At 49.4% G+C, this 26,969-nt stretch overlaps 1 protein-coding gene and 1 long non-coding RNA gene across 2 annotated transcripts; one reads left to right on the top strand and one right to left on the bottom strand.

The window, feature by feature from the left end:
* The first annotated feature begins 213 nt into the window (after positions 1–213).
* On the top strand, positions 214–18,803 carry LOC144235376 (uncharacterized). Its single transcript, XR_013336192.1, has 2 exons — positions 214–575; positions 18,605–18,803. It is a non-coding gene; the product is annotated as an uncharacterized LOC144235376 (long non-coding RNA).
* A 6,629-nt stretch (positions 18,804–25,432) lies between these two features.
* On the bottom strand, positions 25,433–26,164 carry NEUROG1 (neurogenin 1). Its single transcript, XM_077768573.1, has one exon. The coding sequence runs from the start codon at positions 26,162–26,164 to the stop codon at positions 25,433–25,435; it is 732 nt and encodes a 243-aa protein (XP_077624699.1).
* Between the last annotated feature and the right edge of the window lie 805 nt (positions 26,165–26,969).

The raw sequence follows: 26,969 nt of genomic DNA on the forward strand, positions 1-26,969 counted from the left end.
TTTCTTTGTGCAACCTACTTCAACATGAAGGGTGCCAAGCCCCGCAGTTGGCACCGGTGTTTATCCCCATGGCACAGATGAGAACTCCCAGGCTTAGAGTTGCTGTCGCTTGTCAAACAATGGCAGAGTCAGGATTCGAACCTTGGCAATCGGTTCCAAAGCCCAGGTTCTGTTGCTAGTTTGTTCCAAATCGTGCTTTTTCTCTTCGCTAACTCCACCCCCACCCTCGGTACTAGAGACCAATTCTCCAGGCTGGGGGGACGCAGCCTGCAAGAGGCGCGTCCTGGTCGCCCCGGGCAGGTGCAGGGCCCTGGCGGGCGCGTGGGGCGGGGTGGGGGCGTTATCTCCTGACCGATGGCGGCCTGCACAGCTGTTTATCTCCGAAGCCGCGCTGGATTGGATTTCTCGATGTTTATCTCCCTCGGAGGAGCAGTGCGCTGGGGCCGCCGCGGAGCGCGCAGCTGCAAACCCAGCCGTGATTGACAGGTCGGGAACCTGGCCTCCTGCCTGGCTCCGTGTGGGTGTGGGCGGCTCCGCGGAGCTCACCCTGATCCTGACCGGAGAGAGCGCTGCAGGTGAGCGTGCAAGCAGCCAGGTGCCTCCGGGTTCCCTGGTCCGTCAAGCGCGCAGGCTAGGTCTCTGCTTCGTTAAGTACCGCTTAGCTGAGCCAGAGGGACGGTGTTGATTCAGCAATGCAGACTGGGGACAGAGGATGGAGTTGAGGGGCGGTGGGCAGTGAACAGATGGATGAAATCCCAATGAGTGCCTTTCCTAACCTGTCAGGTAGGCATCCTCAGGGAGCTGAGCAAAGGCCCCCAGAAGTGCCTGCTCCCAAGATTGCCTGGGGTGAAGAGGGAGGCCCCGTTTGGGGAAAGGGGAATGTGAGTACTAGTACAAGTACTTCCACGTGGGGCCACTTCAGGAGGTTACAAAGGTCAGTGAAACTAAGATGGACCATTTAGCTACCTTTTCTGGCCATACCCCCACCCATTCAGGTCGCCTCCCATGGTCTTTTGTTACTGCAGTTTGTACTTCTATATACACTTATGGCGTGGCCATGTGACTGATGGAGGTGCTGGCTCAGTGACCCCTGCCTTATTACATGGATGTCACCATGTATTGGTGATTTAAGTTCCCCTGTCCCAGTGGCTGCCTAATAGATGTGATCTGTCCCTCCAAAGTTTATTTTAATTCCCTCACTTCACCCACCGCCTAGCTCCCCGTTTTCACTTTCCAGCCCCCTTTAAGAGGGGGATTCCTGAGTACCTTTTTGTGCTCCTGATGTTAAGGACAGATTAGTACATCTGTCACAGCCCATATCCATCCCTTGCAACGGGGGCCTGGGGTCTTGAGCGACAGGAGATAGGACACTCAGCGTGGGCAGTTCCCGCTCTACCTGGGTCACTTGTTAAGCACTCAAAGTGTACAGAGAGCATTGGCTGGTCTTACTGGCTGTGCGGGTGGCCCCGTATGTTCAGTGATGACATCCAGGCACCTGGGTTTATCATTTCACCCAGACTATATTGAGCCAGCTAGTGACAATAACTCCAAAAGAAAGTGTCATAATGGGCAAATGGATACTGGGTGGCTTCACATGGGACACAGGTCCACCTCTCCTGGCAGAATGGGCACTGATTCTCTGGGCTGGAGGGCCAACGCATCCTTCTAGAGTGCCAAGAAGTAGAGATAGGACTGTTAGTAACCTCGATTGCCCGTCTCGCCCTGTACCGGACTGGCTATCTGATGGCAGGAGGTGTAGGAGCCAGCCAAATGCTGGCTCGTTGGTTTCCTTACTATTTATGCTGCCCCGTGGAAGCAGATGATGGCTCTCACGACCCTTTACTGAATCACAAACCACACCGTCCATGGAGGCCCACCAGGAACAGAAAACCAGGGTACATACAGTGAGGGAGGAGATGGCCCAAGACTATGAGTGTGTTTCTACTGAGTGTTAGCCTCCCTTTTCCGCAAGCCACTCAGGCCTGGATCTCTGTAGCCAGGAGCTCTGCGGGGAGATCTCAAGCGCAGGGAAGGCCTCTTTCTGGTCGCAGTGACCTCTTTCTGGTCACTGAGTCAGGTTCAGGCTATCATAAAACAGTCTGCTTTGAGACATGACTGGTTAAGGTTGATTCAGGCTTCAAGACCTGGATTCTCTTTTCCTTTTGTGCTTTAGAACAGTCGCCATTAAAGTTGGCCTCGACCATGACAAGAGGTCAAGACAGACAGAGGGAGGGCCTCATCCTCCCAATTACTTCAAACTGGTGGAGCTTAATCCATTCTCTCTGAAACGAATCTTTACGTCCCTGAAGGGACCCTGATGGCCTCTTACCACGAGGAGGCTTAAAAGGTTTCCCCCCCAAGAGCCAGGTCATGAACATCTTGAGGTGAAGAGTCAGGAATGGAAGGAACTTAACCATCCAGAGTTGCTGGCAAGCTGCCAGGGAAGGGCCCTGGAACCTTGAAAATATTTGCTTTTAGAGAAAGAGGCATGGAAATTGTCCTGGGCACAACTCCCAGCCCCATGGAGAGCTGCAGGGAGGGCTTAAGGCTCCATGTACAAAGGCTCCCCCAGGGTGTCCTGGCGCATCTGGGCAGAGATCCCCTCTATCTGGCTGCTGGTTCAGCTCTCCCCACACCTCTGGGTCACCTCCATCGTTTAGGCCACAGCGGAGGATGGTCAAGCTGCTGCTGCTCCCTCTTCTCCACCCCGCCCCACTCCCACTGTAACAGAGCCTTCATATGACCAAGTCCTGACATTTGGAATAATGAGATAAGGGCTGGGCCTTTAAGGAAGGAGCTTCTCTTTTCTATTTATCCTGCTGCCCTGATGATTCATTAAGATTCCCCTGTGTGGGGCTGCACAGGCCCCCCCCCCCCCACTGTGCTGCTCTGACATGTTCAGGGGTTCAAGCCTCCCTGCCTCACCCCTCCAAGACACAGGGCTGGACACAGGACACAGGTCCTCACAGAAGCCCCTGGAGGCCTGCCTCAGATCTGGGGATGGAAGCCTGGAGAAGCAGCAGCCCATTTTCACTGGCTGAACTGAGGGGCTGGGGAGGTCTCCCTGCAGAGGGCCTGGGCAGGCCGGTGGCCGTGGGACCTCAGGAGGTGTCCCCAATAGTGAAGCCTTATTTCTTTTTTCCTTTTGTGGTCAAGGGGTAATTGAAGATTGAAGTGGAAGTTCTCTAAGCACATGATATGCGCTGGGCCTGGCTTTTCCTTTCAGGGTCCTTAGNGAGTCTCCTTAGAACTCCTAAGCCTGACACATAGCAGGTGCTGAGAAACACCAGCAGAATGATGGGGCAGCTATAGGAGTGAGGAATCAGAGAAGAGAGAGACCCCTTCACAGAGTTTTATTACCTGGGGCTCTGACATCATGTGCTATGCAGTTTGTAGCTTTCTGTGTCTTAAGAAGACATTTTCGGGGCGCCTGGGTGGCTCAGTCGGTTAAGCGTCTGGCTTCGGCCCAGGTCATGATCTCACAGTCCGTGGGTTCGAGCCCTGCGTCGGGCTCTGTGCTGACAGCTCAGAACCTGGAGCCTGTTTCAGATTATGTGTCTCCTTCTCTCTCTCTGCCCCTCCCCTACTCATGCTCTGTCTGTCTGTCTGTCTCAAAAATAAATAAACTATTAAAAAAAATTAAAAGACGTTTTCTAGAAAACTGCACAAATCAGATGGTTGTAAACTGGAACCTTGGAGTTGTCCTAGATTCCTAGAAACTGGGTAAGGAGTGTGAGTCTTTACCTGAGTGGCCTCTGGGAGATAATTAGGTCACAAAGGTGGAGTGCTCATGAATGGGGTTAGTGCCCTTATAAGAGACCCCGGAGAGCTCCCTCAGTCCCTCTGTGAGACGAGGACATTGTGAGAGGTCGCCCCTCAGGAAGAGGGCCCTCACCAGACCGTGCTGGCCCGCCAGTCTCAGCCTTCCAGCCTCCAGAGGTGTGAGGAACAAATATCTGTGGTTTATAAGCCACCCAATCAATGGTTGTTGAAGGAGGTCATCAAAAGGACATGACCGCTGGGTGACCCTTGAGCTGGAACCAGTCAGAGGCTCTTTATCTCCTACCCTCGCACAGGAACACACCCACTGTCCCTGTGCTAGGAGCCACTTCAAGGACAAAGCCTTGAGAGACTAATGTATTATTGAGACCACCTTGGAGCAAACCCCATTAAAACCTATGTATAAACTCTTCAGATTCTGACAGGAGGGTGCCGAGATTTACTCTTCTTGTGGCCACCTGAGATAAGCCTGATACATAAATTCCCTTGCCTATTACAATTGCCATCTGCCAATCTGGAGTGGCCTGCCTCTCTCCTCGGGCTCTCCTTGCCATCTTTGTCCGGGGGCAGTTTCAAATTTCTCCTGGGGAGTTCCGGAGGTTTCCAACCAACAGTCGTCGTTGGAGCTGACAATGACACGGATGCAGTCAGGGTGTCATTTGAAGGGATGACTGGGGTCGAAGGATGTGCTTTCAGGATGGCTCATTCACGAGGATGGCAGGTTAGGGCAGGCTGTTGGCAAGAGCCTCGGTTTCTCACTTTGTGGACCTCTTCATTGGGCTGCCTGCGTGTCCTCCTGATGCAGCAGCTGGCTTCCCCCAAAGCAAGGGTTTCAAGAGACACCAAGGAAAACCTGCACTGTCTTTTCTGCCCTCACTTCAGAAGTCACATGCCATCATTTCCACAGTATCTAGGGGACCCTACACAGGACATGAGTGACAGGACGTGAGGACGGTTGGGGGCCCTCTGGGAGGCTGGCTGTCACACCTTGTAACGTAGTCTCTACCTTCTTATGTGTCACCACAGCATTCATGGTTTCTCTTTCTCCATTAGCTCTTTGAGAGCAGGGATTTTGTCCTTTTGATTTCCCACGTGTCCACGTGTCCACGTGCCTGCCACATAGAGGCCCTTGATAGATAGTTATTACATTGTAGCTAATGTGAGCTGAACTATTTTCCCAGGGCCTGAAGAGGGTGACGGAGGTGATAGTCAGTGCTTCTGACTTATGTTTTTAAAACAAAAATCTAGTGTCACTCATTGCGACTGTTGGCTCTGGGCCTTTTTTTTATTTTTAAGTAAGGTTCACCTGTATTTCAGGGTGGCTAGTGAGTTATGGGAACTTGACTCTGTTCTTCTGCTTCGCAGGGAGCAAAATAAAAGGAAGTTTCTTAATCTCTTTATGCCATAGTTTTCCTCATGGGAAACATGGAATATTGCTGGGTATTTTGAAGGATCAAATGAGACAACGAATGCAAAGTACGTCTTAAGCAGTAAGCTCTCCAAAATCGTGTTAATATCATTTGAACCTAGGAGGTGGTTGAATGTTAAGACAGGATGCAGGAGAGGTGGAGAAACCCTCTCTGGCACTTCAGAGCTGCCTGGATAAATCCTCAGGTGTGTGTCCATTCCAGAAGCTTCTGTGAACACCCGTGCTGGGTTCCTGCCTGTGAGCAATCCAGACACCACCCAGGAGCATACTTAGGCAAGTCGAGGAAGAAATGGGGTCCTTTTGCTCACTCAAGAACACCTTTAGCCAGATCCTACTCGGTGCTGGCCCTAGGTTTACAGGCAGCACAGCCCTTGGCCTCAGGGGACTCACCGTCTAGGGGAGGGTCACGTAGGTGGACCAGGGGTCCTGGTGAAGTGTGGTCAGTGCAGTGTAGACACAAGTCCTAGAGGCTGGGGGACTAGGGGGCTCAGAGACAGCCTTATAGAGGAGGTGAACTTTGGGGCTGAGTGGAAGTTGGCAGATGTGAAGGACATAAGGTGGGGGAAGAGAATGTCCCCGCATAGGAAATGGATAAAAGCCTAAAGTCACACAAAGCCTGGCATGGGGTGGGGGTTGGGGTTGTGGAGGCATAAAGAGAGAGGGTGAAGAGGTGAACAGCCTGGAATTTTATTCTGTGGGGTTTTTATTTTGCAGCCCTAACACGACTTAAGGAATGAGGTTGTCACACCTGTTTGAAAGCACACTGGTGGTCTTCTGGGTGAGACCTGAGGCAGGGGGATGGGAGAGGATGCTGGTGCAGGGACCCTGAGGCGAAACGTGGGAATCCCAGTGCTCAGGACCGCACAGGCCCCGCCCATGGACCCTCCAGTCTGATCAGCAGGTCCCTTCTGTGGGGTCTGCCCAGTGACTGCTCATGGAGGAGGCCTTGGGGACCACATCACTTTGTGATAGCAGAGAGCGAGGGATGGGGGATTTGATCTGCTTTTAACTCTACCTCTTCCCCTAGAAGAGAGGGGACTTATTTCTAAAGAGGGCCACCACCTCTCGTTCCCCTTTTCTCCCATTGGAAATGTCACAAAAGCCTTGTCACTGATTCTCCGTGTTCTCCCAGTACCTGTGCTGTGCGTGGCTCAGTGTACTCTCAGGATACAGACAGTGGTTGCATTTATTTCTCCTGAAGACCAGAGTGTGTCCACCCATCTTTCCTGCCTCAACAATTTGTAGTATAGGGTCTAGCCCTTTTGGTGGACACCCAGTAAGCAGATGATGTTGGCAAATGGATTTAAGCATTGTTTTCTTTTTTGAGAGAGGGAGCAAGAGAGTGAGAGAGGGAGAGCGAGAGAGAGCACAAGTTGAGGAGGGGCAGAGAGAGGGAGACACACAGAATCTGAAGCAGGCTTCAGGCTCAGAGCTGTCAGCACAGAACCCAACTTGGGGCTCGAACCCATGAACTGCAAGATCATGACCCGAGCTGAAGTCAGACGCTTAACCAACTGAGCCACCCAGGCACCCCTCAAGCATTGTTTTTAAAGCTCTTTCTGCAGAGTCCTTTTTTGTGCATGCACACACACACACACACACACACACTCACGTGTGCATGCCCCCACTTCCCAGAGCCATCTTCCACAATGGGATTTATCAGCTCTGTCTCCACCCTATTCCCTCCCCAACCCAGGTTCACAGTCAGGGAAAGGAAAGATGAGCCATGTGCTTTTTTTTGAGCAATGACTGGGATCTCAATTAAAGGGAGCCACATCTGTCATGGCCAGCCCAGACACTTTGACGCAGGCCTCTGGGAGCAGCCTGCAAGTGTCTTGAACCAGCTCTCTCTATTTGAGCGTGGTAGGGAGCCCTCAAGCTGACCCTGGAGGGTCCTCGTGGTCTCCTGCACCTCTTCCCTTCACCCCTGACCCCCACCTAGCCCCATGCCTGGTGCTGGGCTCTCACCCTTGGGATCCTCACTCCCACCCTGTGTGTGAGGTGGTGGGGGAGGAGAAGTGTCAGGTGTTTGTGGTGGAGAAAATCTGGCAGCCCTGAATTTATTCCTGAAGCAACCATCTGCTGAGTGTATTTTCCAGGATTATGATACATCTTTTGAGGGAGCAGGGGAGAGGAGAGAGTGAGAAAATGGCAATTCCTTCTTGACTTCTCCCCTGCTGTTCTCAGAGCCCTGGGAGACTTGGCAGCAGAGCCGGCATCAGGTCTGGCTCTGCCGCTTGCTTGGCCCTTGCAAGTCTGTTCCCATCCCGGAAATGTTCCCATCCTCGCTCTTTACCTGAGGACTCAGTGAGTCCTTGTGTGCAAAAAGGTTTATAAACTGTAGATTGATGTGATCCTGTTTTTCCCATGTTGAGGAAGCCAGAGGACCTGAATGGCAAACATTAGATGAGGGTGGGGTGCATTTCCTTCCTACCTTCCGCAGCAGTGGTGTTAGGATGCAGCATTGGAAGCTGACCTGTGGTTATCAGTTAATTAAAACCCACTGACTGCTGAAGGGGGTGGGGAAGAGAAGGAACGACCCAGCACCTGCTCCAAAGGAGCGAGCGTGCACCCTGCCCCCCAACTCCAGCATCCTGGCTTGGCTTCAGTCTCTGACAAATGTCTTTTATCATAGCAAAAAGTGTGTGTTGGGCGGGGGGGCATAGCCTGAAGCTGGGCCCCAGAAGGAAGTGCACAGTTGAATCAGATGACCCAGATTTCCCATGGCTTCTCTTTCCTGCCCCTTCATGAATACTTCAGATCCCGGAAGAAAACCTTTCCCCCCCAGGAAGGGTGATCAGCTGTCCTGGTTTGTCCCAGACTGAGGAGCTTCCCAGTGTGTGGGACTTCCGGTGCTCACACACGGAGGGACCCAGGCAAGCCTGGGTAAGTAGATGTCCCCTAAGAGTTTATTCCTCTTGAATCGATCCCCGTTACTACAACAGTGGCAACATCACCCCCAGCCTCACTCCACCCCCAGAAGGGAGAGGGAGGAAACTTGATTTTATCTTCTGCTTCTGCATTGCCAGCCCGATGGTCGGTGCGAACTGGTCAAGGAGCAGGTCAGGGTCCTTGGATGAGTCGCTCTCCAATTAATCTGAGGTTATCTACACAGGTCGTGGTGAGAGTATCGGCAGATAAGAGTACCATGAAATGCACAATTCATGTGAAGAGGGTGAGATCAAACAATGTTTGTCCAGCTCTGTCTGAAGAGAAATCTAGAATAGGAGATAAAGGAGGTATATGTTTACCTTTTCTGTCTAGAGTTCTAAGTAGTAACATCAGGTAGTCAGGGGTTAACATGCTTGAGGTGAGCAGAGGTGACTTGAGGTGTTAGGGTGGTAAAGGCAGAGACTTTGCAGGTTGACCTTCCCTTGAGTCCTTGCTCTGCTGCTGATTTCCTGTGTTACCTCAAGTATGCACTTGACTCCTCCCCACCTCAGTGTTCTTATCGGTGGAATGAGAAACTTGTTTACCACAGGGTTGCTTTGATCATACTGTCTGGAAAGTGCCTAGCATATGATCCCTGGCACATAGTAGGGACTCAATACCTGTGAAATTCCTCAGATCTCTCAGGGACTTCAATAGGCTTGGGAACTTTTGCTTTGCTTATCCATGCCTTTTTAAAGTATTTTTCCCCCTGACCATGTTTTGTAATATTTGCTTCATGCTATAGAACACATGTAAGGTGTATATAAGTTATGACACAAAATTTAAGAAAGGTCCCCTGGAAACTCATCACTCAACTTAAGATCTCGAGCACCTCTTTGTTGGTTCCTTAGGGCTGCTGCAACAAATCGGCCCCAGCGGGGCGGCTTCAAGCAACAGAAATTTTGGGGCGCCTGGGTGGCTCAGTCAGTTTAGTGCCTGACTTCGGCTCAGGTCATGATCTTGCAGTCTGTGAGTTTGAGCCCCGTATTGGGCTCCATGCTGACAGCTCAGAGCCTGGAGCCTGTATTGGATTCTGTGTCTCCCTCTTTCTCTGCCCCTCCCCTGCTTGCTCTCTGTCTCTGTCTCTCTCAAAAATAAATATTAAAAAAAATTAAAACAAGAGAAATTTATTCTCACAAAGCTCTGGAGGCTCCAGGCTCCAGAATACAAGGTGTGAGCAGGGCCACGCCCCTTCTGAAGGCTCTAGGGGAAACTGTCCTTGCCTCTTCCAATGTCTGGGGCTCCTGGTGTTCCTTGGCTTATGCTAACATAACTCCAAGCTCTCTATCTGTCTTTCCATGGCCTTAGCCTTATTCCCTGTGTCAGTGCTTCGAATCTGCCTCTTGTTTCCATTAGCAAGACACAAGTCATTGGATTTAAGGCCCACCCTAAATCTGGAGTCATGTCAGCCTAAACCCCTTAACTTCATTATACCTGCAAGGACCCTATTTCTGAATTGAGTCATATTCGAAGATACTAGGGGATAGGACTTGGACATATTTTAGGGGGCACACTGTTCAACCTGCTGCAATCACCATTACATCTACCCATGGGCCCCTCGTATGACCCTTTGCCCTGCCCTTGACCACCATCTCGAAGTTAGTATTTTCTTTTGTTTTATAAAAAGGGTATTACATTGTTTATATTGCCTTTGTGACCTGCTTTTTCCATTCAACTTATATTTCTAAGACCCACTCATGTTGGTAAACGTAGTTGTAATGCATTCATGCTTAATACTGGTACTGTGCTGTGCTGCTACTGTAGGCTATTTATGCATTTTCCTGAAAATGGATATTCACGTTGTTGTTTCTGCTTTGGGGCAATTAAGCAATGCTTCTTTTACCTATCTGCCGGTGCTCAAGTGCAAAAGTTTCCCTGGAATATATGACTAGGAGTTGAATGGCTGGCCTCCCGGTAATGGCTGGACAGCGTCATACAAAATGAAGTCAATTGTTTTCCAAAGTAAATATACCAATTTGCATTCTCATAATTCAAGTCCACCATGTTCTCCACTCTCAAAGTGATGTTTTTAGCCTAGGGAATGCGAAAACCTCAGAAGTTATCTTCTCTATGTTGGTATTAGATGATAAGATCCCACCCCTCCCCCACCCCCATGATTTTCCCCCACAAAAGATGATTTCTGGTGGGTCTCTGCCCTCAGAGAGAAAGCGCCAGACCCTACAGCCTCACCTGCTGCTGGCTGCGTAGTCTGCCTGCTCTACAAATCCACCTTAATGGGTCATTAGAGGTGCCTGGAAACTGTAATTATGGTATAGCATTTCATGGGTTTGCAATTGCAGGCTGTGTTTTCTAGACGCCCGAATCAAGTCCACTGTAGAAGGATGTCTCTCGGAAAGCTTGCATATGATATTCTGGATAATGGATAAAAAGAGATGCTCACCTTTAGCTGAAGGCACGACTTAGTCCATGGTGAATGACGTAGGCATCCCCAACAACTGGTTGAAATAATGTACATTAAAACTGGCAGAGTGGAAGGCATGCCGGTGACCCACGAGAGCTAGTGTATGGCAGTATATTCTGGGAATCTTTTCTACAGGGGAAGGGGGACAAAGCATGCTTTGTCCCAGTGAGATCGCAAAGTCCTCACTAGAGGTGACAGAATATGAGTACAGCAAAGGATCCTAATCAGTCCCCTGACTGGGGAAACTGAAGCCCAAGGAAGAGACACCACCAGCTCCTGCTTTCAATGTAGGCCTTGGGGCTAGCTGCATCCTTTCCTGGAAGCCTAGTTAATTGCCTGGGCTGCCTTCCTGGAAAGCTGAGCCCGAATCAGGGATTCTTGAACAAGTGATGTATTGAATGAGTGTTCCCAGGGTGCACAGGGGTGAGGGAAATAGGACATGGCAAGGGAAGAAGGTAGGGCAAGGTGTGGGTTCAGTTGATATTAATAGGAGTCAAAAATGGTACAACCACTTGGCAAAGTGGTTTGGCAATTTCTTATAAAGTTCAATATGCCGTTCTTACAGGGCTCGGCAACTCCACTCTTAGGTGTTTCCCCCAGGAGAAATGAAAATAGATGTTGCCTTAAAGACTTGTGCGTGAATGTGGATAGCAGCCATTTTTGTTATAGGCCAAACCCGGAAACAACCCAAATGCCCATCAATGTGTGAAACACACATGTGGGGGATCATCGCTCAGCAAATAGAATAGTTTGAATCACTGATATGCATAACAACATGGCTAAATCTCAAAGACATAAAACAGCTCATATGAGATGATTCCATCCAGTTATATGGAAATTAATGGCAAAACTCACCTAAAGTGTCAGAAAGTGAATTGGTGGCTGTCTGGGGTCAGGGAAAGAAGACAATTGAATGGAAGGGGACACAGGGAATTTTGTGAGGTGGTAGACGTATTCTATATTTTGACTGAGAAGGGGGTTAAGCCAGTGTATCCTTTTGTCAATACTCAACAAACTGTACACATGTTTACAAGTTGTACACCTGGGCACTTTGCACTGACTATATATTATGCCTCATAAAGTTGTTTTGATGAGCAGGGAAATGTAGTTATATTTGGGTGATGGAAGTAAGGGTATTTTTTTATTTTATTCTTTTTTTAATGTTTATTTATTTTTGAGAGAGAGAAAGAAAAGAAGAAGCGGGGGAGGGGCAGAGACTGAGGGAGACGCAGAATCCCAAGCAGGCTCCAGGCTCTGCACTGTCAGCACAGAGCCCGACGCGGGGCTCGAACCCATGAACCGTGAGATCATGACCTGAGGCAAAACTGACTGAGCCACTCAGGCACCCCTAAAGTTTTATTTTATTCTTAATTTTTCTCTGTGTTTCTAAATTTTCTACACTAATGATCTCAGCACTTTCCTCTTCAAAAATACTCTGTCACTGTGAAAACATTCTCTCCATCTTTGAAGCTTCAGCCCAGACGCTCTCCCGAATGCCTTACCAAATGCCTCTGTCAGAATGAACTGTCCCCTCTTCTCCATCACCTCTGACCTTGTCGCTACCACTGCCAAGCCATTTGCATCCTGTTCTGGCCTAGCGTTCCTGGCTATGTACTTGTTCCTTGCTCTGTGGATGCCCAGTGGTGGAAGGGCTGTGTTAGCACAGAGCCCTGTACATGGTGGGTAGCTGTACAGTGTTTGCCAAGTTCAACTGGGATTTGCGAGACTGGGGAGAAGTTTCTGGGGAGATAGTTCAAAGCTGTCATCACCTCTACATGCACTCACTGTAAGGGTGGGAGACCGAAGCAGAACCCAGAGCAGCTGAGAACTTCAGGTCCAACCAGTTGCTAGCTGTGTAACCTCCTTTGGGGAACCCCTTGAACCTCAGCGTCTTTCCTGCAAAGTGGGGCAAACCCCTCCCTGTTTGTTGTGAAGCCTAAGTAGCACAATGCTTGACACACAGTAAATGCTCAGTTGGTGCTGGCTGCTATTGTAATTATTGTCATTGTAACAAATAATGATACTCTAAAGTAAGGGAGCTGCCCAGACAGGAAAGTACTAAGATACACACAGGTAAATGAAGCAAGGGTTTTCTTCCTGGTTAAAGACTTCTGCTTTGATTAGCAGTACGTAATATCAATCCTTCAAAGCCAATCAGAAATTAATTTTCTTCCAGATTAATGGTTTTTGAGAAAATCAAAACCGTTTCCCACAGGAGCAGGCATCCCGAAAGGAGTTTGGATTTTGCTGCCTCTGCTCTTCATTCAGGTATCAGGTGGCAACCAAGGCCCAGCCTGGAGGAGGCTGGCTTTCTCTGGAGTGTTTGCTGGAGCCGGGCTGACACAGATCTGATAGAGGTTGTCAGATCTCCGAAGAACAATCGAATTTCTAAGCAGAGCCCCTTCTCGGAGCTGCACGGTGCCGCGTTACATCTGTGAATGCCAGCGCGCTGCTAAGCACGTCCTGGTGAATAGAAGTGTTTTGATGTTTTGTTTTTGGTCGGAGATTGAAGTCCAGTGTCTTGGGACCCAGTGACTTCAGCTGACCTTCCTGCTACATGGACAGGGCTAAATTTCAACCCCTGGAGGCTTCTGCACACAAAACCTCATGCCTTGCAAGGGCAGGTGCAAGGAAACCCGGCGGAAATCTGAAATCTTCGCTGCTTCAGAGACCCGAGCTCGCTTCTGTCAGAGGAATTAGGTTTCACAAGCCCTTTTTTATGTAGAAAGCATATCATTAAGGGAATCTGGACAGGGCGACTTATTAAAACTGCTGCTTGTAGCTAAGAGAAAGCCGTAAATGCCTAAGGATGTTTGAAAGCTAATGGTGTGCATTTTTATTACTATCAAATTTTGTATCTTTGCGAGAGAATCGCTTGGCCAAAGTAACGGGCTTCTAGAAGTTGTTTTAGGTCTCGATCATTCTGGAAAATCTGTTGTCCTCAAAACTTGTATTCCAGTTTTGAAGTCGGTTTTCATTTGTAACTTTTCATTGAGTGAGCAGCCTTATAAAATTTGCAAGTTTACTTTCTCACCATTTTTGAGCTTCTCTTGACAGCTGTGACTCCTCCAGTCTTGATTTTTACACACAGCTAGTTTCTCCACCATTTTGATCAATGTGTATGTAACATTTGCAAACTATTTCCCTTTATCATCTTATTTAAGCTTTCTGTGCCTAAGTAGTCTTAATAGCCATTCTTAGCAGATAATACTTTTACCATGGCATGATTCTGTTCTGTTTTCTGAGTCGTTGTATACTTAGAAGTTCGTATGGTGGTTGCTGTTATCAACATATTAGTTGCATCTTTGGGCAGTGAGAGTTTTCTTTAAAAATTTTTTAGCATTGGGGCGCCTGGGTGGCTTAGTCGGTTAAGCGTCCGACTTTCGCTTAGGTCATGATCTCGCGGTTCGTGGGTTCGAGCCCCGCGTCGGGCTCTGTGCTGACTGCCAGCTCAGAGCCTGGAGCCTATTTCAGAGTCTGTAGCTCCCTCTCTCTCTGACCCTCCCCTGCTCACGCTGTCTCTCTCTCTCTCTCTCCTAGAAATAAATAAAAAAACATTAAAAAAAATTTAAAAAAATTTTTTTTTAGCATTTATTTATAAAATTATTTTTGAGACAGAGACGGACAGACGGACAGAGAGACAGAGTGTGAGCGACGGAGGGGCAGAGAGAGAGGGAGACACAGAATATGAAGCAGGCTCCAGGCTCTGAGCTGTCAGCACAGAGCCGGATGCAGGGCTCAAACTCACGAACCACGAGATCATGCCTTGAGCTGAAGTCAGACACTTAACTGACAGAGCCACCCAGGTGCCCATCTTTTGAAAAATGTTTCCTTTAACTATTTTAGAAAAGGTGGCTCTGTGAGGTGCTTTGATATTTGCAAGGGTCCCCAGTCTCACATTCTCTCTCAAAAATAAATAAAACAATACAAAAATCCATATTTTGGAGATTTATGCCATGTAAATTATCCCCCCCACCAACAGTGGTCACCTTACAGATGACAGAGCTGCTGAGGCAAAAGTTCTTCATGGTCCAGGACTGAGGACCTTCTACAGCATGGCGATCCTTGCCATTATGGCGGATGGGTTCTGACTAAAAGCGCTCAGGTGTGCACACTGCCACTTTGACAGGAAACATCCTCGGAGGTTTGTTAGGACCCACAGGACGTGACTCGGTCTCTTTTTCTGTTGTAGCCTCCACCACACACCCTCTTGGTGGAGCCCCATCCATACTGATCCTGTCGCTGTCCTTTGGAGCACACCCACCTCACCCACCCTGATCTGAGCAGGGCTGATTCTCATCATCCAGGTGTCAGCTGAGAGGCTGTCTTCCAAGAAGCCTCTAGACCATCACTTCTAGAGTCGTTTCCATTCACTCGTTAGCACATTTTCCTCTTTAAATCTTTGCAGAGCTTTTTATCACGATCTAGCATTTTGTGCCTTGACTGTCTCTCCCACGAGTCAGTAAACCCCATGAAAGCAGGGATCCTGTCTGTCTCAATTTCCCAAATCCTAGAACAGAGCCAGGCACACAGTGGGCACTCAATAATTATTTATTGAATAGCTGAGTGGAACCTTTGCTTAAGGAGCACTTACAAAGAGTTTCCAAGGAGATACTGTGGCATACAGAAAATTTGAGTGAGGGGGCACCTGGGTGGCTCAGTCTTTTAAGTGTCCAATTCTTGATGTCTGCTGGGGTCATGATCTCTCAGTTCATGAGATCGAGTCCTGCATCAGGTTCTGTGCTGACAGTGCAGAGACTGCTTGGGATTCTTTCTCTCTCTGCCCCTCCCTGCTCATGCTCTCTCTCAAAATAAATTAAAAAACATTAAAAAGAGAAAGAAAATTGGAGCCAGATACACAGTCAATCCTTAGTAAATACCAGTGTTGATGTGATTATTTTGCAGATCAGTGGTCAGCCTGGGGAGAAGAGACTCACACTCCAGGCTATTTCCTTGCAGCACTATCTCTCTGGCAGTGGCAGCCTGTGGCTTCCAAAAAATGTTATTAGAATATTTGTGATGCAGTGGCCTGTATGCAAGGAGGGCTCATTATATGCATTCATTCATTTGGCCGGGTCTTGCATTGTACTATCAAGAACTCTGAGTTTGACTGTATCCTACTTGCAAGCTAACAGCTTAGCCTGCTTTAGTTTCACACGAGTAGAAGATATGAGACTCTTGGGTCAGAGGCAAAGGATTGTTTCTTACTCACAGCATTAGCAGTAACCAGAGTATTATCATCTTTGTGATGGTTTCCCAAGCTCTGATTTCCAAAGGGCGACACGAAGAGGGCCAGCTGACATCTCCACACACAATGAGTTACAGGAGAGGAACCCTGACTTTCGGGAACCTGATTCTCTTATACTGGACAGTCTCCCTTTGCCCCACATGGAGACACTAACTCTGTCTTCCAAGGGTATGCGATATATACAGATATCTTTGAAAAGGTAATCTGGATTGAAGAGTAGCCAGTGCCTCACCTCACAAGATGTGTAGAAATGCTTGAGACTCATGGAGCATTGTGTCAAAATAAGAAGCATGGTAGGCCCTCAAATTTTTTTGGGTGAAGGCAGGAATGAATAGCAAGTATTGGACGCAGCACTACACAGTCAAGTTAGACATGGCTTCTGTTATCAGTGGCTTGTGTCTTCCTACTAGGGAAATAAATGGTAAGGCAGTACAGGGGTGAAGCATTTGTGCTCTGGGCTCAGATGCCTGGATTTAAATCCTGCCACCATCACTCATTAGTCTTGTAGCCCTGCTATCCGATTCCTCATCTCTAAAAAGGAGGTTAACAGGGGTGCCTGGGTGGCTCAGCTGGTTAAGCGTCCGACTTCAGCTCTGGTCATGATCTCCTGGTTCGTGGGTTTGAGCCCCGCGTAGGGCTCTGTGCTGACAGCTCAGAGCCTGGATCCTGTTTCAGATTCTGTATCTCCCCCTCTCTCTGACCCTACCCTGCTCACGCTGTCTCTCTCTCTCTCTCCCTCTCTCTCTCTCTCAGAAATAAATAAAACATTAAAAAAATTTAAATGGAGGTAACAGAGCTATTGCAATTAGAGAAAACCCCAGTGCAATCGTAAAGCACTTGGCTCAGTGCCGAACCTGTGGTAAGTATCCAAGTAAGTGTTAGTTACTAGGCTGAACCGTATGAAAGTGCCATTTCTGTAGTTCAGATCCCGGCAATTTTATATGGTTCCACCTAATCATATCATTTTTGTGATTCATCTTTTGCTTGGTTCCAATTCCTGATGTATAAATGGCTGTGAAAAGCAGAGGTGTGCCCAGCGTCAGGTGAGGTGAGCCTGGAGAGGCAGAAAAGTATCTGGGAAAAAGAAATGGGCCTAGAACCAGATGCGGCTCTGAGCCCCACCTTCTCCTCTCATTAACCCCGTGACCTTGGGTGAACCACTTAACCTCTGAGCCCCTTGTCTCATCTGTGCAATAGATACAATAATCCCTTCTACCTCACTAGACAGCGTGAGGCTAATATCAGATGATGGATGTGAAATTGCTTTGTAAACTGGCAGGCACTGTACTTATACTCAATATGAAGAGTTCTTAAAGGCTGTGAGATTTGCATCTGGCTTCAACCAGACCGTCACTAGGTATAATTTAATATCCCTCCTAAGTCCTCTAATCACAGTTTTACATTTGAAGTATGGCATCGGCCCCTAAACTCAGATTGCTGCATTAGAATCAAGTTACACTAGTCAGGTTTGTATCTAAGGCCCACAGCCTTCAAGCACCATAGGGACCATCTGGTGACCAAAGAAAGAGATCATCTCATTACAAAGGATAATTGGCTTGCAGCGAAACCAGTCAATAGCTGACATTTATCAAGCTCTTTTAATGAGCAAGGCACAGTTTTAGCTGTTTATGTGAATTACTTCTCCCTGAAACCTTGAAACATTCTATGATAGAGACTGGTGATGTTCTTACTCCCCATTTTACAGATGAGGAGACTGAGGCGAAAAGAGATGAGCAATTAGGAATTGGCAGAACTGGAAGGATGAGTTACATTGCCTGAGCACCCTCAAGAATAGTCAGAGGCACCCATTTCCAGTACGTTTGCCCCATTAGGGGGAGGCCGGAGGGACATCTCTCTTGGATAGCAGTAGTCACTCAGCTGCCACTGGTATATGGGAAGCCTCCCCCCACCCCCATCCCACAGCCAGCCTGGGCAAGCCAAGTCCACTGGGCACTTGCAGGGGGTTAGAATGGTTCCTCACTCCATTTTGCTGCCAGCCTGCAGCTGAAAATGTCTGGCTGAAGAAGTGAGTGAGGACTTCGGCTTTTACCTCCTCACTTGGGTGGGGACTCTATGTGGTGTGAAAACTAAGGCTCACCTTGCAGTGTTTCCCATTTGTTTTGAGCCTGTGCTGTCTCTGGAAGAAGCTTGCTTCTAGCTCCTTGGGACTAAAGCCTTAGCTCAGAATCAGCAGGTGGGATGAGCTCACGGTGATGCCAGACAGTTAGGGTAAGCCTCAGTTTACACAAGTGCACAATGATGTGGTGGCTTAAGGAACAAAACTGAATTCTCATTCACTGAACAGTCCAAGGGGGCCATTCTAGGTGGCCAGGTGGCTCTGCTTCTTGCCGTCATTCAAGGGTGCAGGGTCGTCTGAATGACTCTACCATTCCTTAGGGCAGAGCTCCTCAAAGTGGTGAAGGGCTCCTTTTCTTTTCTGTTCTTTTCTTGTCTTTTGTCTTTTCCCTTCCCTTCCTTTCCCTTCCCTTCCTTTCCCTTCCCTTCCCTTCCCTTCCCTTCCCTTCCCTTCCCTCCCTCTTTCTTTCTTCCTTCCTTCCTTCCTTCCTTCCTTCCTTCCTTTCACTTTTTCTTAACATTTTCAATCCATTTCTGAGCAGCATTTTTGTAAAAAAAAAAAATTAAAATGTGGAACAATGGAGGGGGGAAACCCCCCAAAGACAGACAAAATACAAATATTTTATAATTTGATATAACAGGCTTAAATTGGTATAAAATGAAATCTAGAATAATTACTAAATATACCTTTTCCCATTTCTATATGTATCTCATCAAGGACTAGTGCGGAAAACCCTTTGAGTGGCATTGGTCTGGGTATCGTCAAGGTCCGCACGGCTGAAGCTAGGCGGCATCGTGTCCAGGTGACAGTCATGGAAGGACCTCCATCTCACTCCATGATCATTTTCTTTTTTGTATTTTCAGTCAGTCTTAATGAGATATAATTTACATGTAATAAAATTCACTCTTTGAAGATGCATGAGCACTGGCAAACTGTGTAACTATCATCATAATCATGATATAGAATATTTCTATCACCCCAAAAAAGATTTCTGGGGCTCCATTTTTAATTAATCTTCTCCCCCCACGTGCCCCTGGAAATCACTAATCAAATTTCTATTCCTATAGTTTTGTCTTTTTCTGAATGCTGTGTAAACGGAATCATACAATAAGTAGCTTTTAAGTCCGGTGCCCACACCCCCACTCACCTAGCATTAGGATTTTGAGACTCATTTATGTTCTTGTATATGTCAATAAACTACTTTCAGTTGGATAAGCAACAGTTTCTTTATCCCTTTTCCTGTGGATGGTCACCTGGGCTCTTTTTAGTTTTTAGAGAGTATAAATAAAGTTAATATAAACATTTGCATAAAGGTTTTTGTGTGAACAAAATGTTTCATTTCTCTTTAGTCGATACCTACAAGTGGGATAGGTGAGTCCTACAGTAAATGTATAACTTTATAATGAATTGCCAGACTGTTTCAAAGTGGTTTTGCCTGCACTTAGCTTTTAGATTTTATTCATATTTAGATTTTATTAATATTTTAGCCAATAGCTTCCCTCGTTATATGGCAGCCACTTGTCTCTCCCACGCTTGGCCCAAGGTGAAACAGTCCTCACGCTCTGCCTCTCCTTGGAGGAGCTCTCTCTTCCTGTAATTCACCTTATTTAAATGGCTTGTGACCTTCCATCTTTGATTAGCTGACAAAAAAGTCGTGATTCTGTAGGTTCTATGACTTTTTATTATTTTTTTAGACTGGGAGTGGTGTTCTTTACAGCTTGCTATGCTTGATACAAAAGCGCAAATTTCTGCCATCATCGTAAAAGTATCGATCTAGAAGCGGCTTGCAACATTTCCGCTCATGATCCAGTTCAAAGACCCAGCACATGGTCACGCTTAACTGCAAAGAAGTCTGGGAAATGTAGGATCGTCATGGGCCCAGAAAGAAGAGGAGCATGGGCTTGGGTGAATAACCACGTTTCTGTCTCCAGGCTCCAAACAAGGGAAATAGAACATAATTCTGGACTTGTGCCAGGTGCACACACAGTAGGTACCCAGGGTGTGTTGAGGGTGAGGTTAGCCTAAGAGATCCAAGCAGAATAGTGTTCAGGGATAAGTGCAGTTCTTCAGGTAGATCAAGGATCAAATTTGAGGTGACAAGGCAGCCGCGCCCTTTTGCTTGTGTCTCAGTGACGTGAGACCACCTTGGTGCACGCTGGGTGCACCTTGTCCTTTCCTATCAAGGCTGGAGAAAGCCATGCTGCTCAGTGGCACAGCGGGCTTCGCCTGAACAAGAGAATGACTTCAGCAGGCAACCGGGACTGGCGTCGAATTGCTGCCAGAAAGGACCGCAGAATCTCAGCCGCGTGAGACCCTAACATCCAGTTTCTGCATCCTGCCCTCCAAGTTGCCTGGCTCCCAGATACCAGCCTGGCAGGCAGCAGGGAAGCTCCGTGCAGGAGTGCTGGAGCTAGGTGTTTGTTCCGAGCTAGCCCCCGGAAGTGACGGCCCCCGGAAGTGACGGCCCCGAAAGTGACATGCACCTGGGGCTTGGGCTTGTGGGTTATACAGGCATGCAGTGCGAGCTGGTAAGAGCACCCTCCAGGCTCCAGTCTTCACCATTAGGCTCTTAGGTGCAGAGCTTTAGTGCCTCAATTCCCTGTGTGGCCTGGATTGGAGCAATCCCAGAAATATTTTCTAAAAGAACTGCAGGACTTGGTAAGATGGATGGGGACTTTGTAGCCAGATGCCAAAGGATGATGAAGAAACTGATTTTTCACACGTGAGGATGCCCCCAGGTTCTGAGCCCTGCTGTTTTTGCAAACTGAAAACAGTGACGCCTCAGGTGCTCGCCACAAAGTCAGGGGCATGGGAGGCAGGAGGGGAGCTCCACGCCCCGCTGTGCAACCTGGCACAGAGCTCGTGCACCGGGTGGAGGGAGAGGAGTGGGCTGCTCCTCACTTTGCCACAGGCCCTTCACGGCAGCTGCGGCCCTATCTGTTGCTTGGTGAAGTTTACCTTGGATCATTCTGGGCCCTTCAACATGTGGCACGTGATGCTTCCTTTTGCATTCCCTCTGAGACAATCTAACAAGCAGTAGGCTCACTAGAGCGGGATTGCCTAGGTTCAAACCCCAGCTTCACGACTGCGTGCTATCAGGAAAGTTCTTTGACTTCTCTGTACCTCAGTTTCCTCATCTGAAAAAGGGAGATAATGATATTATTGACTTCACGAGTTGTGAGAACTAAATAGATTAGTAGGAGTAGTGTGTTTAGAAAGGACCTGGAACAGAGAATTAAGCACTACAGAAGCGGGAGCCCGGATGGTGACGTCAATGGTGATGATTTTGTTGAGCACGTTGCCCATGACATCAGGAGCCCCCTTTCCCTACTCCATTGTGAATTTTCTCTGGGACATTTTTCCTTACCCCAAGCCCGGAGCAAGTTACGGCTGTTTTGAGCAGCAATCTGTCTTTGATGTTATGAACACTACAACTCATGTGCCCATCTTTGCTTTGGGTGCTAAATGAGGAGTTTCAGCAAAATTAACCACATGCAGAGAGAGCTTTGGGGGGATGGGTTCTAGGTGTTCATTGGTCCTGATCCAAGTCCTTGAAGGCATCCTGGATTTCTCTCTTTCTTTCATGACCCCAAACAGATCCCACCTTGGCTTCTTCACAAGTGGTCCTGCTTCTGATGGCTCTTCGCCCCTTCTACCACTGTAAGTCTTTCTTTGGGACCAACCTGTAGAGGCTTAGTTGGGTCCCTGCCTCTGTCCTGGTCCCTGAAGCCTACCATCCCTATAACAACCAGTGTGGCTTTTAAAAATATAAATCAGTTCATTTAAGAAGAAAAGTGGGGGCAGGAGGGGTGCCTAGGTGGCTCCGTCGTTAAGCTCCAACTCTTGGTTTTGGCTCAGGTCATGATCTGGCAGTTTGTGAATTCGAGTCCCGCATCGGGCTCTGCGCTGACAGTGTGGAGCCTGCTTGGGATTCTCTCTCTCCGTCCCTCCCCTGCTCATGCTCTTTCTCTCTGTCTCTCAAAATAAATAAATAAACTTAAAATATATATGTCAGTTCACATCTCTCCTCTGCTTTCAACCTTTCAATTACCTTGAAAAACAATCACGATTTGCACTGCCCCTCATCTGTCTCCATCCTTGCCCCCCCAGGCCACCATGCCCTGTGTGCCTGTCACATCAGCCTCCTTGTCATCCCTCCCTACACCATGAACAGCCAGGGCTCTCTCCTTGCGGTGTCTCCTCCCTGGCACCCCTCCCTCCAGATAATGCCATGGCTTGTTTCTTTCCTCTCTCACCTGAGCCTCCCCTCAGGTGTCATCTCATTAGAAGCCCTTCCCTGACCATCTTTTCTAAAAGAGCAGCCTCCCTTTAAGCCTGGCATTCCATACTCCCCTTGTTTTACTTGATTTTGTGTTCTCCTCAGCAGCTGCCACAGTCTCTCATGAATTTATTTTGTCTTTCCCTGTGAGACTCTAAACTTTCTGTAAGCTTGTTTTGGGGCGTCCTGGTCACCATGGCGCCTAGAATGGTGCTCAGCACACAGCAGGGGATTCACAAGGAGTTATTAAAGGTAAGGGTGAAATCCCGCATTTCCTGAGCATCCCAGTCTTTCCAGGCCTGGTTTCCTGAAAGCTTGGATCCAGGACAGAAGTAAATAGAGAGATCAAGAGAGAGAATAAATTAGCCTGTCTAGGTGCCTTCTGATTCTTCAGTGGAAGATTCTTTTGAAGAAGTGAAACATGGCTGTCAGCAGGAAGTCCTGTGATCTATACTTGATTGGAATATTTTAGTAACCTCTGGCCTGTCTTCACAGATGCCAGTGGAGAGATGAGAGTTTGCTGCAGGAACAAAGAGGCCCCTGAGCTGGGGATAAGCATTTTAAATCACTTTCCTTCTTTTCTCTTATTTGAGAGTTCCAAGGGCTGAACATAGATGCTTTCTTCTTTGGAAGAAAAGCATTAACTGGCAAGGGTGAAGGTAACTCCCTCCCACCCCTACCCTAGAAATTGATGTTGCAGAAGATGTTCCTTTAGGTGGAAGGTGCTCTGGGACCACAGCAAAGTTGGGAATACAGTTTGCTCTTCTCCAGTCTGGGGCGTAGTGATGTTTCCCATTTTCGGTGCTGACTGTGTATAGTTATAGGAGACAAAGGTCCTACTGTAGCTGTGAGCTCCAGGATGCCTGGGGGATTTCAGGGTGTTTGCTGCTAGTTTTCCCAAGGATTTTGGACAATGATAAACATAATCAGCTGTTCTCCTCTGGCCCAGCTACGTGCTCCTGCACCATGTCTGAGCAGAGTCCCCTGCCCGGCTGGCAGTCCTGGCCTGAAAGGGAGCCACTTCCGAACATCCTAGGCACAGGAAAGCAGAAAATCTGATGCAGACCGTTTGTGTCTTTTGCTATAGGAAAATGCAAAGCTAGTAGAGTGAATTAATTCCGAGACAGACAATGGAGTGGGGCCCCAGGCAGGGTCATTCAAGAGACACAACTTCTTCCTTGAAGCTTGCAGCAGAAACAACTCCATTCTGAGCCCTCACAACCTCTGAAGCTTTTCTGGGAGGATTCTTTGTCTGCTCTGAGGGCAGTTAGAGAAGGCATCCAACTTTCCAGAACCTTCGGTAGAGGAGTCCTTTTTATCTGAAAGAGGGCTCCTTGCCTGTGGCGGGGCTTAGCAACGCCTGCTGGAGACCCAGCACAGGAGTCTGTGGAACCAACTCATCAGGATGTATGAGGAGGGTAAACATTTGCACAAGCGGAAAATGCTATTAGTGGCTTTACTTTTGGCCCTCTGCTTCTATTCACCTCCTAAACAGGTACGATTTCTTTAGCACGAGAGCATACTATTCTCCTGAACCCACTTCTGCCTCCCGCCTCTAAATAATTCAATTCATGAAAAGGGGCAACTCAGTGGGGGGAAAAATTGATCTTCACGTGCCGTAACTTGTAAGCAGGGGCAACAGGCAACAAGGTCATTTTAAGAAGTATCTCTTGTAATCGTCCACATTCTGAAATTTAAAACAAAACTGCCAGTGGTCAACGCTGTTAGCTCCTTGTCAGACAACGGACAAACACGCTTCAGTCAGGAAAATCCCTCCTGGGTTTGGGCGGCTGACTTCTCTGGCAGCAAATGAAAGCTTTGGCTGTTGCCCTTAAAGACTGGTTGAGCAAACCAGGACTGACCCACTGAAAGTCTCCCACCCGCTCCCCCCCTCACTGTAGGCACAGCATGTGGGGGGGTATATGCGTGTGGGAGGGTGTGCAGGCACCCTAACTCACAATTTTAGGCAGGTGCACACGCCATCCAGGCGTACCACACCAGGGTAATTCATCCCACACCTCACAGCCAGGGTGATCCTAGCCTCAGTGGACAACAGTTTGGAGGCATTGTTTACAAATCAATTTCTCCCTCTAAATAGGCTGTTATAAGAGTGGACCCTTCTGCTGGCCCAGCCTGGGCCCACCTGTCACTGGGACTTCCTAGCCAGTGGTCACACTGTATTGATCTTTTTAATCCCCTCTCTTTGAAACACAGAGCCAGCTGATGTGGAGTTCCTCAAAAGAAAGAGTCTCCCACCGCCCCTACCTCTACAGGTAGCTGCATATCCGGGGCTAATTCCCCACTAAAAAGTCTTAATTGGCTTACGGGAAGCCTGAAAGATCTCCCTTGTGCTTATAAGGTGAAAGGAAATGATGTATCCCAAATGCCCTGGTCGTCTTTATCCAGTTCTCGGTAGAAATCAGGTGCATTATATTTTTTAAATTGTTTTTGAAAAGGGATTGGAGGGTTTGGAGGTGAGTGAGGATAGTGTTTCACTTTAGTGGTTGAGCCGCCAGGGGAAGGGAAGAAAGCCTCAGAGAGACACCGACATGAGGCGAGAAACTTGGTGACTTTTTTTTTTTACTTAGTTTTTATTTACACGAAATATCTGCAGTACAAAAATGTAAACTTTGATACCTCATAATAATAGAATAAACTCTTTATGTACAAAAATACATTTTCATATGAAAGAAGCATCTTGAATAAATTAAAGTACTTTCCAGCCCGGTGCCTGAATAGCTACGCAAGTCTGGGTTCTTCCTGGCGCAAGCCTGCAGTGGTGGGGGTCGGGATCCATAATGCATGAAGTCCACTCCTTGTCTCTCCTTTTTAAGCCTTTTCATTGTATTGTCAGCCGGCTCAAACCGAATTTTCATGCTCGTTTTTCTTCATTAGAGTTCTACAAATTGTAAAATTGACTTTTCACCTCGTCTTCAGGGGCTGAGCTGTCCCTTTTCTAAATCACACTGAAGTGGTGGCTGGGGTCAGCTCTGAGCCAGCCACAAAGGAGGTTTTGTGGAGTTCAGAAAGTGCAAAAGGAAAGGCCGTCTAGGGGTGGGCAGGAGGGGCTGAGGGCTGGAGAAACAGACCAAGGGGCAGCCACGGCGAGGGTGCAGCGACCTAACAAGCGGCTCAGGTATCCCCCACCCCTTTAAAGCTCCCGCTTCCTCCCTCCGCCCAGACGGAGGGTCCTGAGGCTGCAGCTGGGGCTCCAGCTACTGCCTGTTGCTTGAGGGAGGGGGAAGGTAACGGTGTCCCTAAAGGGCCTAGTGGTAAGGGATGAAACAGGGCGTCGGGTGGAGCAAGTCTTTGGGCAGCCCGGGGAAGGAGAAAAGGGGGTCGCTGGGGCCGCCGTAGGCGAAGTCTTCCGAGGCAGCGGGGCTACTGGGGTCAGAGAGTGGCGAGGCCGCGGCGGCGCAGGGAGAGGCGGCGGCACCCGAGCCCCAGGACTCGGCGTCGCTGGAAGGGCTGGGGGGCCCAGGCAGGCAGGGGGCGCACTGCGGCGGCAGGAGGCGCTCCCGGGCACCGCTCCCGGGCAGTCCTTGGTCGGCCAGGCGCAGAGTCTCAGCCAGAGCCCAGATGTAGTTGTACGCGAAGCGCAGCGTCTCGATCTTGGTGAGCTTGGTGTCGTCGGGGAAGGAGGGCAGCACGCTGCGCAGCGCGTCCAGAGCAGCGTTCAAATTGTGCATGCGGTTGCGCTCGCGGTCATTGGCCTTGACACGCCGGCTCCTGCGCAGAGAGTGCAGCAGCGCCTCGGAGCGCACACGCGCGCGGCCCCTGCGCCGCCGCCGTTCCTGCTCGTCGTCCTGCACCCGGGGAGTATCGGACGCGGCAGGAACCCCGGGAGCGCCCCTGCGCACTGGCACGGGCGTCCCTGAGGAGGAAGCTGGCGGTTGGAGCCTGGCACAGTCCTCCTCGTCGGTGAGGAAGCCAGAGAGGTCGCTGCTGCTACTGGCGCAGTCGAGGTCCGAGAGACATTTCTCCAGAGGGGCTGGCATTGTTGCGTGGCGCAGGGCCGACGGGCAGGTAAGAGGGCGCCTGGAGGACGGGAGCCCGGGCTGAGGGTAGGGCCGCCGGGGCGCACTTACGTTCCCAAGGGCCCGGGCCTGCCCTGTGGCCGCTGCGGGCGCGAAGGCCAGGAGAGGTGCTGGGGCGGACCTGGAGCTGGGTTTCACCTCTTCGCCTCGTCTGCTGCCTCTGAGTGATCTCGCCCGCGAGCAGATCAGCTCGTGTGAGTACCGAGTGTGGCACACGACCGGCCTCAGGACCCCTTAAGTACCCGCCCCAACAATGGACGCCCCCCTCCCTTGCCACCTCCGCCCCCGCGGCAGCCCCCGTGAATGGAGCGAGGCGGCAGGTCAGCCCCGTGCGGCGCCCGGGTATTTGCATAATTTATGCTCGCGGGGGGCCGCCCCGGCCCCTCCCCCCTCCCGGAGCGTGCCCGTAATTACCGCGGGCCAATCGGCGGCGGCGCGCGGCCCCGGGAGCAGTCTCCGGGCTGAGCTGGCGGGGGCGTCTCCAGGCAGTGAAGCGGAGGCGGGGGCGCTCGGCGATTAGNGCCCGGGCTACGAAGTGTGAGCGGCGCAGCAAGTTGCGGAAACCTGGAGCCGGCTGGGAGCCCGGGTTCCCTTCCTCTCTCCCGCTGCTGAATGGGCGCGGGACTTTGGGCAAGCGATTTGACTTCACTTTCCCCACCTGTAAAATGGGACGCACGTCTACCCTGTTGAGGATGTTGTGAAACGACGTTCGAGGGACAGTTGGCGCGGCGCTTTTGTAACGCGGCGCCGGATACATGTCTGGGAG

The sequence above is a fragment of the Crocuta crocuta genome, unplaced genomic scaffold (assembly GCF_008692635.1).
Source record: "Crocuta crocuta isolate KB4526 unplaced genomic scaffold, BGI_CrCroc_1.0 scaffold64, whole genome shotgun sequence".
NCBI classification, from domain to species: domain Eukaryota; kingdom Metazoa; phylum Chordata; class Mammalia; order Carnivora; family Hyaenidae; genus Crocuta; species Crocuta crocuta.